This window comes from Euprymna scolopes, chromosome 13 (genome assembly GCF_053919585.1).
Source record: "Euprymna scolopes isolate OS-2025 chromosome 13, ASM5391958v1, whole genome shotgun sequence".
NCBI classification, from domain to species: domain Eukaryota; kingdom Metazoa; phylum Mollusca; class Cephalopoda; order Sepiida; family Sepiolidae; genus Euprymna; species Euprymna scolopes.
Genome location: NC_136494.1, coordinates 136,196,709 through 136,213,916, shown reverse-complemented (window position 1 = coordinate 136,213,916; position 17,208 = coordinate 136,196,709). Strand labels below are relative to the sequence as shown.

Sequence of the window (17,208 nt, the reverse complement as noted above, 5' to 3'; positions counted from 1 at the left end):
AGCACCCTTAGTGTGGCGATGTTATCTGTAGTATTTCTATGAAGAAAGGCCGATTGCCTCGTTGTTGGTCAGGACCCATAGTGTTTGATGAAACAGTCTAAAAGAAATCTGAAAAAATCGTGACTGTGTTTTTTTTTTTCTTTTTTAAGTTTTGAAAATTGACATTCTCGAAAAATGTACTCTGGGGGAGTGTTCGTTCTGCCCTTGTTTCACTCTTTAGCTACGGCATTGATGCAATGCCAATTAATTAAAAAAAAAAGCTTATAAGCTTAAATATTTCAATAGAAAGTTTTTCTTTGTTGTTTTTTTTTTCCCAAGAAGACATCCTCCACCTTAAAGCAAACAAAAGTACGTATATTGAGAAATGCTTAAAACTTTATTTGTAAATTGTTTTTATCGTTATCATTTTCATTGCAGATTTGTAAGGTTTTAAAAAGTTAAAGCTAAATGAAACGTTTTTTTTTCTATACTAATTTCTATATTGGAACGTTGGAACCTGTGATTGCTTTCGAAATTTAGCATCATCAGGTGATTAGTCTGAACTTTTGAGGTGTTGATACTGGATTTTGAAAGAAATCAAAGCTGAAACATATATGCACATAAGTAGCCCCTAATGCTGGTATAAATAGGTTATCTCTCTCCCTCTCTCTCTCTCTCTCTCTCTATATATATATATATATATATATATATATATATATGTATATATATATATATATATATGTATAGAGAGAGAGAGAGAGAGAGAGAGAGAGAGAGAGAGAGAGAGAGAGAGGTTGATCAGTTACTTGAAACATTAATCAGTTTGTATATACCAATCGTAATGGATGGATTAAAAAAAACTTTTTTGTAAATAAAAAGTTTTTTTATATTTAAATAATCACGAACGAAACAATATTCTAATGATTACCTTTTGCAATAAATTACCAACTGAGAAAACTGGATCTTTGGAACTTTGAGAACTATTATATTACACTTCCTAATACGAGTAATCTCGTTACATTTATGAGTTTTCTCTCTTGAATACCTATATATATATATATATATATATATATATATATATATATATATATATATATATATATATATATATATATTAGTTAATATTATGTGCAAAAAAGGCATACTCATGGACATGCATGTCAGCATAGGTTAGGATCGAACTCATGACACCAGTATTCAATAAAAATACGCTTCATAAAAAATAAGAGGAGACTCATTCATATATACATATGAATAACAAAAAGAGATAATAGCTCTTTAATAAACGCCAAGGTAACGAAATAAATAAATAAATAAATAACAGCATTTTGAAACTGTTAACGTCGCTAAAAATAACAAATCTTTTGATATATATATATATATATGTAAATCAGTATAATTTGTTAATAATGATACTCCTTTTGGAATAATAATGTGCTGTTGGAGTCAATATTACTAAGGAAAGACAACTCCTCTTACATAAAACTAATCGCTATCATCTGGTAAATATTCTTTAAATAAATAAAACGATATGTATTTTCTTTTTTAAAAGTATAGTAAATTTAATTCTTTTTAAAACAATATATATTCTCTGTCTTATTACCGTAAAAATAATTGGCAATGAAATATTCTTTAAACCAATAAAACAAATATCGTTTTTTGAAATGTATTTATTTTGATTTTACTGTTTTAGTCGATGGAATGACATAGTTTGATTTTGGAACAATTCATTTTAAAATGGGTAAACTTAGATCTGTTTTATCTTAATGACATCAGAGTAATCAATCGAATGATCTCATTTTCTTAAATGTGTGTGAAAGGTGATAACGTACATACGAATATGAGTTTAACATATATGTATATGTGTATATATATATATATATATATATATATATATATATATATATATATATATATATATATATATTATTTTTTGTATACACATATAATATTATAAAGAGATATAATATATTATGTATAGATTTTCTGCATTTACTTCAACAATGCTCAATAAATACATCAACAGAGCTAGATAGTAAGTTATAAAAAAGATTTATGGCAATTAAGCTACATAGAGGCATCCACGTTTGATCCCTGTAAGAAATCGTCAGGCTAAGTGTAGCGACAAATTTCAAACAGTTTGAATGTGTCTAAATTCCTTTCAAATTTCTATGAGTACTTAGCTTAATAATTCCTTATGCAGACGAAACACAGACGTCTCTATGTAGCTTAATTGCCATGAATATATCATTTTCATAACTTACTATATATATATATATATATATATATATATATATATATATATATATATATATATATATATATATATATATTCTTATATTTAAGAAGCAGGGTAGGGAGACTGGGAAAGTCATAACGTTGCTTCGATTAAGCGATATAAATATAAATATTACTTTATAAACACTTCAAATTTGAAACTTGCCAACCCAACCACTTACTTGTCCAATTAAGACACTTCGCACAACTTTAGCAGATAACAGTCAATACTGACAAAAGATGAAGAAGAAAAATGTTAAGGAGCAAAACAGAAGATCAAGTCAAAAGTTCCGATTACGAATCGACAAAGGAAAATTTGACTTGAAATTTTTTAACAACTTTTGAGATAATCTTTTCTCGTTTCGACTCTCTGTCGTCTCCGGAGACATGACACGAATAAGCTTCCCAGATATTCCCTTGCACTGGTCCGTCGAGAGGAACTCATCTTCCTCCGTTTCCCATCTGCCGACCTCATCAGGGGCGGTGAATCTGACGATCTCACGTACTCTGGGGTGAACTCGTTCAACTGACTCCAAAACTTGAAGAATCCTTCCTCGTTCTGTAACTTGTGCAATTTACTGCGCATGGCCACCGCTGCAGAGTTGGTGTGCGAACTGTTCCCAGTTGTTTCTGTGGTTCCACTGCAGAGCAATGACTTCTGGATGTCAAACAGTGCTCGTTGGCAGGATTCGACGATAAGCTGAATGTCGAAGAGAACCTGCATTGCTTTGACGGACGTATTACTCTGAAAAATGAAAAAAATGTTGATATCTTTAAATAAAAGCTTTAAGAAAGCTTTAACAAGAAATACAACAACAGAATTTTTAGTAACTTTGCCGATCGTATTATTTGGATTACCTACTAAGCAGACTACGTATAGAATTTAATACAATATGGGGACCATTAATTATAAATAATAAAGTCATTTTATATATATATATATATATATATATATATATATATATATATATATATATATATATATATATATATATATATATATTATTACTACAATTATTTTACCCAAAGAAACTAGTGTTTCATCCTTTCAGGAATCATCAGTGCAGGAAGTTACAATTACAGCTGATAGGCTTCAACTGCTGCCCATCGACGAAATGTTGCCTCTACCTATTTTAATGGTAGGTGCTCCGACGAATTACAAGCACTTGTACTCCCTCGACATAAATACCTCTGACAAACCTGACAAGCAGCAAAATTCAACCTCTACATCTTCCTCCGCCTCTTCTGGAGTCTCTTTATGCCTGACTGACTTTATCCTTTAAATATGATGATGATGATGATGATGATGATGATGATGATGATGATAACAATAATAATGACGAGGAGGAAGAGGGAGGGGGAGAAGAGGAGACCAATTTAATGTTTTAATGTAAATAACCTTTAAAAAAAGTTTTACCTCTGTGTGTGATACTATATAGCGTCCCCAGTTCCCCTAAAGCTATGGCCACTAGGAAAGATTAGCTCGGAAATGAATGACAATGAAAAAACTACTAATTCATTGAATTTGAGACAAAGCGACACGATGGAGAGTCATCAAGATGGAGAGTTCAGAGGAAAAAGAAAAGCAGAGATTTCCATTTTCTGGTGAAAATAAACTGAGGAAAAACCGGAAATATCTGATTTCTGGTGAAAAGCAAAAACATTCATGAGACAATAGTTGTGGAAACGAGAGAAGCAATACAGTTTGTCAAGGGCCATACGAGTCAGTGTTAATCGAGATCCTAAACTTTAGAGATGGGTGGTTTATTTCAGCCGTATACAAACATGTCCGACAAGTCACTTGTATTTAATGTCTGCATCGGTGTGTTGACTTCATTTTTTTATTTCCTTTTTATTCTTTTTTCATTACAAACAAGGCATATTGCACTTGGCCTAAAGGACTCCTATTTGTGATCATATCTGCTAGGACACTATGTAGGGAGTTGAGTAGCTAGATGTCTGTTTGCATTATATTTAAATTTCAGCGTTAGTATAATCATGAAAAGCAAAAGACCGAAAAGAAATTCCAAAGTCTAGCAGTCTGTGGGAAGAAATTATTAGAGTAGAAGGCTTTCTGGCATTTTGGGATCTCTAGAATGAAGGAGGGGGATTTTGCTATTTATCAATTTCAGTTCATGGGGCACAAGTTCGTCAAAGCACATTCCATCAAAATACAGGAACAAGGATGCAACATTGTGGTGTTGACACAAATTGTGAACAGTGATTTTGCATTCAGACAACCACTAACAGTAGAATCAGAATAAGATGATGGAGATGAAGAAGAAAACATAACAGCATCATCAGTGTTCAATTCCCTGAACTCCAAACAGACTAAACAAAAGGTAGACCTTTTAAAAGCTGTATAGGGAAGGAAGGCGTTACAAAACTGGCTGACAAAAAAGTCTACCCCTAAATAATAATAATGATGATATATATATATAATAAAATCTAGCATCGGCTGAAATGAATGGCTCTTGTCTTGGGGAGGCTTCATGTTTTGACAAGCTTCTAGGCTTGACCTTTACTCCTGACCTGAAATGGAACAGGTATATCAAATCCATTGTCAAGGTCGCTGGAAAAATGGTGGGATCCTTCTACGGCTCCAGTAGATATCTCACTCCTGATGCAATTCTCTACCTATATAAAAGCCAGGTACGGCCAACGATGGAGAACTGTTCTAGACACACATCTGGGCAGGAGCTGCTAGAAGCAGCTTATCCTGCCTTGACAGAGTTCAAAATAGACTTCGTAGCTTAGTGGGTGATGCCCTTTTCTCTTCCCTGCAACCTCTTTCCCACAGAAGAGACGTTGTAAGCCTGTCTCTGCTTTATCGTTATTTTCATGGCAAGTGCTCAGCTGAGCTTCAATCTATGGTCCCCCTTCGCCAAACTTTCACAAGAAACACTCATCTAGCAGAAAACACTATCAATAATTTCCCCCACTCTTTATCTGTGCCTAAACCTAAACGTAGATTCCATGAACAAAGCTTCTTTCTTAGAACTGCACACCTATGGAACTGTCTTCTGATTGCCTGCTTTCCAGCTGACTACAATATGGTTGTCTTCAAGTCCAATGTAAACAAGTTCTTGATGAACCAATTCCCTAAGTAATCCAATTTACAAAATTCCCACTACTTATGTTTACTATGCTATAATCACATTGACTAATGTATACCTATTAACCCGTATCCTCGAGTGGCCTCCGGGCCTTGGTATGTGGTGATTCCTGTGTAAAACATAAAACAACTAAATATTACTGGTAAAATACTGTAACAATAATTTAATAATAAGAAACATAAATACTGAGCCATTTTTCAGCAACAATTTAAAAGCCTCTGTTAGTCTATTCTACTGTCATCCTACTACTTCCAGCTCCGGACATAAACACACCTCCATTGAGTGGATGTACATATATTTTTAAATGTTTTTCTTCTTCTACCTCCAAAATTCAAAAAACATGTGAGGATTTATGAGGAAAGTAATAAAACTTTGACTGGATGTTTACTCGTATGTAAACGTGTCACTACGCATAAGCTCCACACACCCATCCCATCCAGAAGAGAAAATAATACAAATTAATTAGCCAATGGGAGCGGGGCATGCTAAAAATAAGATTTAATAACCAACGTGTCTGTGGGAGCCGGCAAGGAGAAATATAAACCCAGGATTTTTGTAAGCAAAGAAAGAGAAGGAAACAAGAGACTAAAGACAGGACACAGGTGCAGTCAAGCGAGACGTTATCCTGCTTTTGCTTTCACAGTAAAAGCTAAAAACACTCCTCTCTGTTATCGCTAAAAAGAAACAAGGAATAAGTACTCTTTATGAACATTCTCCTTTTTTCCCCTCTGTTTATTTCAACATCTTACTTTGTATTATTTTCAAAGGTAACGACAAATGAACATGACCCTTTTTGAACACGCACATTCAATCTAGTGTTTTATTGCTGATAAAAGTTATTCAAAACCTTAAATGTTCATTGTTTGTCTCGTGTTAAATGGAGTTTCTATTTCATGCTTTTTTATGTTGTGATACACGAAACAAGCTATAAACATAATACCACAATATCATCCTGATGCAACACATTACGTTTGTAAATAATTTTTAATTGAAAATCATTGAAATCTTTGAATATTATCATTATTCTTTTTTATCTTGTCTTATATCGAACAGCGTTTTTTCTATAATATTGCATTGTTATAACCCTCCAGCACAAGTCTTTACACACTACATACAATGCTTCAAGCAAACTATAAAATCTTCCTCAAAACACATATATTTGGGATAAGGCAATTGGTAACGGCTGCGGATACAATTCTAAAAGTGTTTAGAGGGCTATTTTCATTAAGAAACATCAGCTGGTTATGTACAAAAAAAATTATTTTTATGTAGAAGTTGTTCCTTAACATGCTCGTATCTAGTGCGTGATCACTTTTCCATGTAAATTTAACTTAAAATGAGCACCCACTTTCTGGTCACCTGAGAGGGGGAGCATTTTTGGGAGTGTTTATTAGCTAAAAGGTTTTTTCGATATTTTTTTGTTTTCATCTTTCAATAAAGACACGAGGAAATTAAAAAATAAAGAAAAATCGGTATTGTTTTACTTTAAGGCTCGTCTCACATTCGTATAGAAAAAAAAGTTTTTGGTAGTTTTCAGTCTGTGCTTTAAAAGAATATGGTAACCGTTTCCATCGCAAATTTACCGTTTGTATGGTATTAACCCCTTAACTCTGGGATTACTTTCCATTTCACAGCCCAGCCTTCGTTTATGCTACGCACGAGCATAAAAAAGGCTGTTAAATGTGCACTCGCATACCAAACTGCCTTGTCACAGTATAGTATTGGCGAAAAATTAACATTAGATGAAAAACAAATAGTTTTCCAAATATTAAACCATGTAATTCTATATGTTATCACGGCTGGCTATTTTGTACGCCGAAGCGCGCGCATAGGTTTATCAATGTGTTAGGAAGCTTTTCTCGTTTAGGCATCGATTGGTCCTGACATGTACTTAATATCACCGAAATTCATACTAGTTAACATAATCTTTACTTGCTGGCGTAGGGTCCCAACATATGACAAAAGAAAGAATATGCAACATTATCATTTGGCTTGAAGAGATGTTGAGCAAAAACTAATCAACGTACTGCAAAATCGTTTTTATTGTACAAACACTGAGGTAAAAAAATTATGACAGACATACAAGAAGCAGCAAAGAAATCTGGGTGTAAGTGCACTCTAACTTGCCAGAAGTATTTTGTTTTTTTTCATTTTCCGAAGAGTGATAACAATGAAAAAAGAAGACAACCCAAAATTAATGCTTCTTTTTTTCTAACGAAACTTTTCTGGTAATTCAAAACAAGTTCAATAAAAAAACGGAGTAACATTTATTGAATTAATTTAAACTAGCAGGACCTGTGGAAATTCCACAGGAGACTCATTTATATGTAATATATTGATATTGGCATTCTGTAGATGTTCAGCGAAAATGGAGATGCTCTGATATTATTGTAGCTTTTTTGTTAAAACTGCAAAAATATTTGTCTAAGCTAGCAGGGACGCCCGGCGTAGCTCTGTCGTAAAGTATGTTTAAATATGATATTTTAATTCTTGTAGATTTAGTATATATTATTATAGAGTTATTGTTCTAGCGATTTTTATATATTATAAAGTTTCGATTTCAAAAATAAAAAAATATATCCACATGACTTGGGTGCATTAGCTTGAATCGAAAATAATATATGTGTGTGTGTGTATGTGTGTATATTTATATGTATATTCCTTGAGTTTCTTCAGCTATAATCAAAACCAAAACTTATGAAGAATTCTTGATAAAATTATTTCTAAAAAAATAGATTACTGGAGTGCCATCAGCTATAATTGAAACTGAAATCAAAACTTATGAAGAATTCTTGGTAAAATTATTTTTAAAAATTAAATTACTTGAGTGCCATCAGTTATAACCGAAACCAAAACTTATGAAGAATTCGTGGTAAAAATATTTATTACAAGAAATGGAAGTCCATAACAATTAACGACAGTCACTCGGATGTAAGCATAACACACAAAATAAATAACACACACGCTATCCTATTGATATAGAGATTGTAAAAAAAAAAAAAAAAAAAAAAAATGTAAATGCAACATTCAAATGAGAATCTTTTTTAATATATTTCTTTAATTAAATAAAAGTTAACATCTATTTTTGGTGATTTAAAAAGAAAAATTCAACAACAATACTTCAAAATAAATTATTTTTTAAATTTACAAATAAAATATTACGTTTTATATTTCAAAAATTATTTTCACAATAAATAAAATAACATTCAGTTTAGAATATGATGAAATGGACTGAATGTATTTTTTATAACTTTTTCTTTTTTTAATATAAATTTTTTAATTAAATTAAATAAAAATTTTTAAATTGTAACAATCCATTTAGAATATTTAGAAGAAAAAAAAAGCATTCATTTTGGATTATCTTCCCTTTTCTATAGTATCACTCTTCCGAAAATGAAAACAAGAATTACTTCTGACGAGTAAAAATGAACTTGTGCCGAAAGTTGTTCATTATGCACACACACACACACACACACACACACACACACGCATATTGTTTAACTCTTATGATATCTCTGCATACAATTCAACTATGTTGTACGATTGAAAAAAAAAAAACCTTTGAAATATTTATTTTTTGTAAAATAAATTACCATGGACATCCGAATATAAATGATCAATTTCGCTGATAGATAAACTCTGCATAAATATTCACGTAGCAGAAAAGAATCGTTATTATTTGTGTTAATATTTTTCTTTGCATGTGTCAAGCGCAGTTATCACCCTTTGACCATAAGTTCACGATGTAAAATATTTCTACTGCTTTTAAATAAAATTAGATCCACTGCCATCTTTATTGATTTCTACAATTGATTCTCAGTAATAATATTTCTCTTGAAATTTCCTAAAAAGAACTGGTTATTTCTAATCAAGAACTTTCATTTTCCCACTTCATTTCATTTTATTACCTCAGTCGCAGGAAGAGGCTTTCAATTAAAAAGAAACTTTGTCTTCTCCGTTCACTTAATTAGGATTTAAAAAAATAAAAAATAAATTGTGTATTAAATTTATTCAACGACTCAGTCATATTTGTTTGATTGTTCAACACCATTTTACACTTTTATTTTTTGACACCCGTTAGACCCTCAACATATTTTTTGTTTTTGTTATTTGTTTTTCATTTATTTTTATTTTTTATTTGTTTTTCATTTTGTTTTTGTTTTTTTATTTGCATTTCGTTTATTTTTTGTTTTTTATATTTTTTCATTTATTTTTTTATTTTTTTTCATTTATTTTTTGTTTTATTTTTTTCATTTATTTTTTTTTCATTTATTTTTTTCCATTTTTTCATTTATTTTTTGTTTTCTTCATTTATTTTTATTTTTTTTCATTTATTTATTTTTCATTTATTTTTTGTTTTTTATTTTTTCATTTATTTTTATTTTTATTTTTTTCATTTATTTTTTGTTTTTAGTTTGTTTTTCATTTTGTTTTGTTTTTTATTTGTTTTTAATTTATTTTTTTTTTAATTTGTTTTTCATTTCTTTTTCTTTTTGTTATTTGTTTTTCATTTAGTTTTTGTTCCTTTTAGTAATATACAAAGAATCGGATGTTCAGCCTGGGATGCAGTTCTGCAGGTTGGTATTGCCATACCCCCTACATGCAGTGCCTGGTATTTCCAAATTGTTACTCATCTGATTCTAACCAGATTCTACGTTGCTTAACTTTGGTGATTTAACAAGAACTGATGCGTTATCGTGCTTATATTGTATGTCGAAATGTAAATGACTCGTGAGACATATTCATCTGCACTGTGAGAGTAACAAAATTTTTTAGATGAGGATTGATAATTCAGATGTTTCAGACTACTATTTGCATCTTGGATATTATTCCCACAATGTACAATGTAACGTTGCAGGAACAAACAAACAAAGAAAAAAAATAAATAAAATCCGGGTCGACATTTTTTCTTTTTTAACACAAGTTTTTATTACCATAATTTTCCCATTTCAACACAACATAAAAGTTGTCACATCTGGGCTGGTGCATCTGCTACTTGTATCTCACTCCTTGACAGGGTTCAAAAGAGAGTCGCCAACCTGATAGGTCCTGAACCGTCATCTAAGCTTCAGCCTCTGTCCCATCGACAAAATGTTGCATCCATCTGTCTGTTCTACAAGTAGTTTAATGATGAATGCTCTGACGAACTACAAGCACTTGTACCCCTTCTGATACTTTCCCCGCACGCTCGTATGCACTTTGTTATACACTGTAACAGACCAAAGTACTAAATAATAATCAGTTCTATGTGATAGTCATCGGGAGGTTGAAGGTTCAATTCTCAACAATATTAAGAATAAAATTATAAATCATTGTGGCTGACGGAATGGGAAGAATCTACCACTGCAAATTAAATAAGAAAATAGAAAGATGACATTGGGTTTACTTTAGACAGCCTCATAACTCTTGATTCCCTTATTTTGTCCTTTAGGCCTCACATTCAAAGAGCGATGTTTCTGACAAAGAGGGAAGAATTGCTGTTTTCTGGGTCAGAATCTATTTCATCTAACACTTATCGTTAACAAGTTTTTGAGCTCTTTACCTAAAGTGGCTTCATGCTTTGTCTGAAGTGATTTCCACGAAAAGAAAATTAAAAACTAAAAAATGACATTTGAAATTTTGTAGATTCCCTGAGTTTGATCATATACATCTGAAGAAGGTCAGAGGTCATATCGGCTGAAATGTTGCGTGAATACAATCCAAATTGTGAGAACAATATTTTAAATAATGAAAATTACGCATATTTTTATTATTGCTGATCGATTGCCTCAAATTGTGACATTTTTCAAATTAATTTAAACCGGAATTAGATTTTTCAAATTAATTTAAACCAGAATTAGATTTTTCAAATTAATTTAAACCAGAATTAGATTTTTCAAATTAATTTAAACCAGAATTAGATTTTTCAAATTAATTTAAACCAGAATTAGATTTTTCAAATTAATTTAAACCAGAATTAGAATTTTCAAATTAATTTAAACCGGAATTAGATTTTTCAAATTAATTTAAACCGGAATTAGATTTTTCAAATTAATTTAAACCGGAATTAGATTTTTCAAATTAATTTAAACCGGAATTAGATTTTTCAAATTAATTTAAACCGGAATTAGATTTTTCAAATTAATTTAAACCAGAATTAGATTTTTCAAATTAATTTAAACCAGAATTAGATTTTTCAAATTAATTTAAACCGGAATTAGATTTTTCAAATTAATTTAAACCAGAATTAGATTTTTCAAATTAATTTAAACCAGAATTAGATTTTTCACCTAAAATTATCTTTTGCTTTCCATTTTTTTTTTCTTTACAAATATGTGCTTTACTTATCTGCAAAGTTGTCTCAGTTACCTCCGTGATGAGAGGATCATGCCTCTAGTTGTTTGTTATTGTACAGCACATCAACCCTTTTTGGGCAAGTACAAATTCTTTGAACCAATTATTTGAATATAACTTCTTTGAACCAATTTAATTCAATACAAATTCTTTGAACCAATTATTTGAATATAAATTCTTTGAACCAATTTAATTCAATACAAATTCTTTGAACCAATTATTTGAATATAAATTCTTTGAACCAATTTAATTCAATACAAATTCTTTGAACCAATTATTTGAATATAAATTCTTTGAACCAATTTAATTCAATACAAATTCTTTGAACCAATTTAATTCAATACAAATTCTTTGAACCAATTTAATTCAATACAAATTCTTTGAACCAATTATTTTAATACAAATTCTTTGAACCAATTATTTCAATACAAATTCTTTGAACCAATTTAATTCAATACAAATTCTTTGAACCAATTATTTGAATATAAATTCTTTGAACCAATTTAATTCAATACAAATTCTTTGAACCAATTTAATTCAATACAAATTCTTTGAACCAATTTAATTCAATACAAATTCTTTGAACCAATTTAATTCAATACAAATTCTTTGAACCAATTTAATTCAATACAAATTCTTTGAACCAATTATTTTAATACAAATTCTTTGAACCAATTATTTCAATACAAATTCTTTGAACCAATTATTTCAATACAAATTCTTTGAACCAATTATTTCAATACAAATTCTTTGAACCAATTATTTCAATACAAATTCTTTGAACCAATTATTTCAATACAAATTCTTTGAACATAACTCAATTCCAGGTCTACAATATATTTTAGCAATTTCTACGAAACATGAAAATGATCTTTTGCATAAATATGTAAAGTGTAAAATTAAATAAAAAAATTTCATTGTTGTTCATAAGACATTGTGTATTGATTTTTTTTGGAAAATAAAAATAAATTCTTGATATGATATGACTGGAATTTAATTTTGTGATGGTCGTCTTAAGATAAATTAATAAAACTTCTTTTAATTTATACTTTTTTTCTCTTTTTACAATGAGGTCACCTTATGGATTCATTTATCAAGGCCCGAAGGCCACTAGAGGATAAGAGTTAATGAATATAAGGTTGTTGTGGAGTAATTATTAATGCTGTAGAGTGCGTAGAATTTGGATTATTTAAGAAGACGGTTCAACAAGAACTTGTTTACATTGGACTTGAAGGCTACCATATTGTAATCGGTTGGGAAGCAGACCAGTGGAGCAGTGTTCCACAGATGGGCAGTCCTAGGAAAAAATCTTTGTACATGGAATCTGCGTTTAGATTTAGACACAGATAGAGAGTGGGGAAAATTGTCGATAGTGGTTGTAGAGAAGAGAAACAGGCATACACTACAAAATTGCTTTATGATAATTGAAAGCATGTCCCAATATTTTGGTGGACCATTAAAATTTTGGTAACCATTCAAATTTTGGTGGACCATTAAAATTTTAGTGACCATTAAAATTTTGGTAACCATATTCTAGATACTTTAAATTCTTGATGTCTAGACATTCTAGCAATTCTAAAATGTTCATTTACTTTTAAATTTTGCAATTAAGATTTGTTTCTAGTTAAAATATTTCAATATTTTTAAAGTTAAATCAAAAGAAAGAATTTTTTTTTAAATTTTCAAACAGTTTTTGTTGAAAATTTTATTACATTGGTGAACAAAATAATTTTCAACAAGTAAAAATTTTAAATTGTCTTAATTTTCTGAAACGGCACCTCCAAAATCTAAAGTCATCGTTAAAATTTCAAATCACATGATACAAGCGCAATCGAAGAAAAGAATTCAATTTTGAGAAGAAAATCTGAAATTAAAAATCTTACCCAATTCGATGGATTATCATTTGGAATCCAATTTAACTCCGGGATAGGTCGATACAATTGTTCAAAATCCAATTCTCGATAACCTGAAACATAGTTGATATTTTAAGATAGGCATGCTTATATATATTTCATTAAGTTATATTGTATAAAAATTGTTATATCAAAATAAATAGTATAAAAAAATGCAGACTCTTGTGTAAGCAACAGGTACAGCTTTAAAATATAAAAATATTGTTTTTTTTTAGTGCAATGGCCATCATCGTTTTATGACGTCATAGTTAGGACCTTTGTGGTGATCAGATTTTTGGAAACTTTTCATATGTTATTTAGCACATATCATCATCATCAAGTGGTGTCCTGCCTGGCACAAGCATTAACTGCTATAGTTCTCTCTCTCTCTCTCTCTCTCTCTCTCTCTCTCTTTCTCTCTCTCTCTCTCTCTTTCTGCATTCATGAATTCATTGTTGCTCATCATTTTTGATGTTGGCCAGGTGTTCAGACTGTCAACGTATGTTTCCCGCTGTCGTCCTTCGTTTCTTATACTCATGATCTTTCCTGTCAAGCAAATTCCGTTTTTTTCTGTAGACATGGCCCACATATAATAATAATAAAAAAAATATAAAACGCATTCTTGGAATTTGTTCTGCATCAAACAGTATTTCAACTGGACTCTTAGGTGTGCCGTTCAGTTTTGAAACAGTTTGTGACAGGAACAGTTGTGTATTGGCTTTGTGATGGTTGAAGACAGTTTTGAGTTAGAGTTGAAGGCAGATTGTGTCTTGAACAAGATCGAGAGTGTTTTTGGAGATTGAAATGAGCTGATATCAACTAAGGAACAGAATCTAATTGATATTATGCAAATGTGCTGGAGTTTGTGTTTTTTGTGTTTTGTTTTATTGCTTTATACGTATGAACCCGCCCCCTCAAGCAGCTGCCACTGTAAGATGATGACAGGGTTAGGGTTAGGGTTTGAAAGAAGAGAAAATGAAAGAGAAGAAGACCATGAAAACAACATTAGGGTCGGCGATGTTGTCGAGCAGGGTAACACATGGTATCACACGTTGAGGTTGGCGATGTTGTTGTAGTGAAACAAGATGAGATTTAGAAACAACGATCAAAATGTTATTCTTTTCTATTCATAAAATATTATTATCTTCCATCCCTAACAAAGGTTATTATATCTATTCATAACAAAGGTTATTATTTTCATTCAGCAAAAAGATTATATTTTATTCATAAAAAGGTTATTATTATTATTTTCCATTCATAAAAAAGGTAATATTTTCTATTCATAAAAAGGTGATTTTTTTCTATTCATAAAAAGATGATTTTTTTCTATTCATAAAAAGGTTATTTTTTATTCATAAAAAGATTAATTTTTATTCATAAAAAGATTAATTTTCATTCAAAAAATGGTTATTTTTTATTTATAAAGAGGTTATTTTTCTATTCATAAAAAGGTTATTTTTCATAAAAATTATTTTTATTCATAAAATTATTTTTTAGGAATAAAAAATTATTTTTTATGTATAAAAAATGAGTTTTTAGGAATAAAAATTATTTTTTATTCATAAAAAATGATTTTTTATTCATAAAAATTATTTTTTATTCATAAAAAATTATTTTTTATTCATAAAAAATTATTTTTTGTTTATAAAAAATATTTTTTATTCATAAAAATTATTTTTTATTCATAAAAATTATTTTTTATTCATAAAAAATTATTTTTTATTCATAAAAAATTATTTTTTGTTTATACAAAATATTTTTTATTCATAAAAATTATTTTTTATTCATAAAATTTATTTTTTATTCATAAAAAAATTTTTTTTATTCATAAAAATTATTTTTTATTCATAAAAAAATTAATTTTGATCACAAATTATTATTTTATTGCGTAGATAGCGAAAACTGCAAATATTACAACAATACATTTCACTTATGAATTAAATGTATAGATTGTAAATGTTCAGATGTCAAAGCTGATTCAATTGTTCATTTCCTCAGATGACCCGTTGACCTTGAAGAAGGCATTTGATGACAACAGAGGTACGATGCCTAAGGCATCGATCAGAATAGCCTGAGTTTAAAAATCCAAGTTTGCAAAGAGATTGAGTTCAGGATTTTTTTTTTATAATGTGTTAGGTGAATGGAAGTTAGTTGTGCCACATAAGTATTAGCGATGGTTATAAGTACTATGCAACTAAGGGCAACAACTCATCATATGGTTATTACTAAACTGGAAGTTGCTAGCAGATTATGTCTGGATGTGCAAGCTTCTGCTAATACCAGAGTTTCGCTAACCCATTTCCTACATTGTTGAGAAGGGTAGAATGTGCTATCACGCATGCACTATAAAGATAATATTGCATGACTATAAGTGAAAATGAGAGAAGGCGGGAGAAGACTCGTGAGTATAGAAGATTGTGAAGATTCAAAAAATAGAACTGGAAAACTCTATAACACAGAAAACTGGTTACCCCTTATAAATCTGGTCCACAGAACATAAAGGCTGATCACTGTAGCAAGGCAAATAAGATAGAGAGCAGCAAAATAAAGTACAAAAAAATAAGGAAAGAAAAGTGGGAAGAGAAACAGCTACATGAACGATTCATAAGAATGACAAGAAAAGAGACATGCAGGAAATGGCTACAAAAAGAACATTGGAATAGAGAAACAGAATCACCACTGCCAGTTGTGTTATATAACAGAGCCCTACGCAGACAGACTGTTTAGCTAGTACATTAACGAACGAATGTGGACATCTGGGTGCTGGACCCAACTTGTGAGAATGAGAGTTGGCAAGATTTGTGAAGAAATGACGTTTGAGGAGTGAGATTTGAGAGTTAGACGATCAGTCTTGATAAAGTGAAGAGGGCAGGCTGGAGTTGGTTCTGGGGAGTGAGGAAATGCCCATTGCAGTTGAAATCTAGCTGAAATTTAAGACCTCCCCTTAAGATGAGGAATTAGGGAGAAATTGGCAATGCATTTCAGAGTGGATACGTGAAACAAAAATAAAGCTCAACAATATCCAAAAAACCCAGAAGGCTCGCATCCATTTATTACTGTTAGAAAAGTTTTCATTTGCAGAGAACGAGGAATAGTGGGGCTGATGCAACTCAACGCGTGCGGCCACAATGAAAGAAGACACAAAAATGTATGTTGCAGAATATCTGATTGTACTGAATGCATTTTGGTATGTTGCATAGGCGGATGAAACAGCATTCGGTCCACATACTGTAGAACCTCTTTCTCACGTAAAAAGATTGTTGTAAAACCCAAAATGGTTGATGTACCGTAACTTGAGCCAAAGTAAATGAGTAACAAAATTGTGAACGAAATATATGAGAACAAACAGAAGTTATAAACATTTAAGAACGCAAGTAAACATTTAAAAACGAAGTAAACATTTAAGAACGAAGTAAACATTTTTAATGATATTATAACCATTAAGCCATGAACACAAAGTCTATTTAATAGTTGCACAGGACAATATGATTTGAACTCACTACATGAAAGCTAAAATAGACAAAACTTTGAAAAAAAATAAGAATGTGAGAAATTGGAATCAGGGTAAGACCATGATTGTTCATAGTATTAGAAATCTGAGGAGACGTATT

At 30.4% G+C, this 17,208-nt stretch overlaps 1 protein-coding gene across 3 annotated transcripts in view; it reads right to left on the bottom strand.

The window, feature by feature from the left end:
• Nucleotides 1–1,631: 1,631 nt before the first annotated feature.
• LOC145292202 (uncharacterized) overlaps nucleotides 1,632–17,208 on the bottom strand; it is a 160,594-nt gene continuing 145,017 nt past the window's right edge. The window contains exons 4-5 of one of the 3 annotated variants that reach the window (XM_080138511.1): nucleotides 13,589–13,671; nucleotides 1,632–3,001 (exon numbers count right to left, since the gene is read on the bottom strand). In XM_080138511.1, coding sequence (XP_079994637.1) covers nucleotides 2,588–3,001; nucleotides 13,589–13,671 — 497 coding nt within the window. In that variant the 3' untranslated portion in view covers nucleotides 1,632–2,587. The remainder of the gene's footprint in view (nucleotides 3,002–13,588; nucleotides 13,672–17,208) is intronic. The other 2 variants (XM_080138512.1, XM_080138513.1) reach the window with 2 other exon arrangements.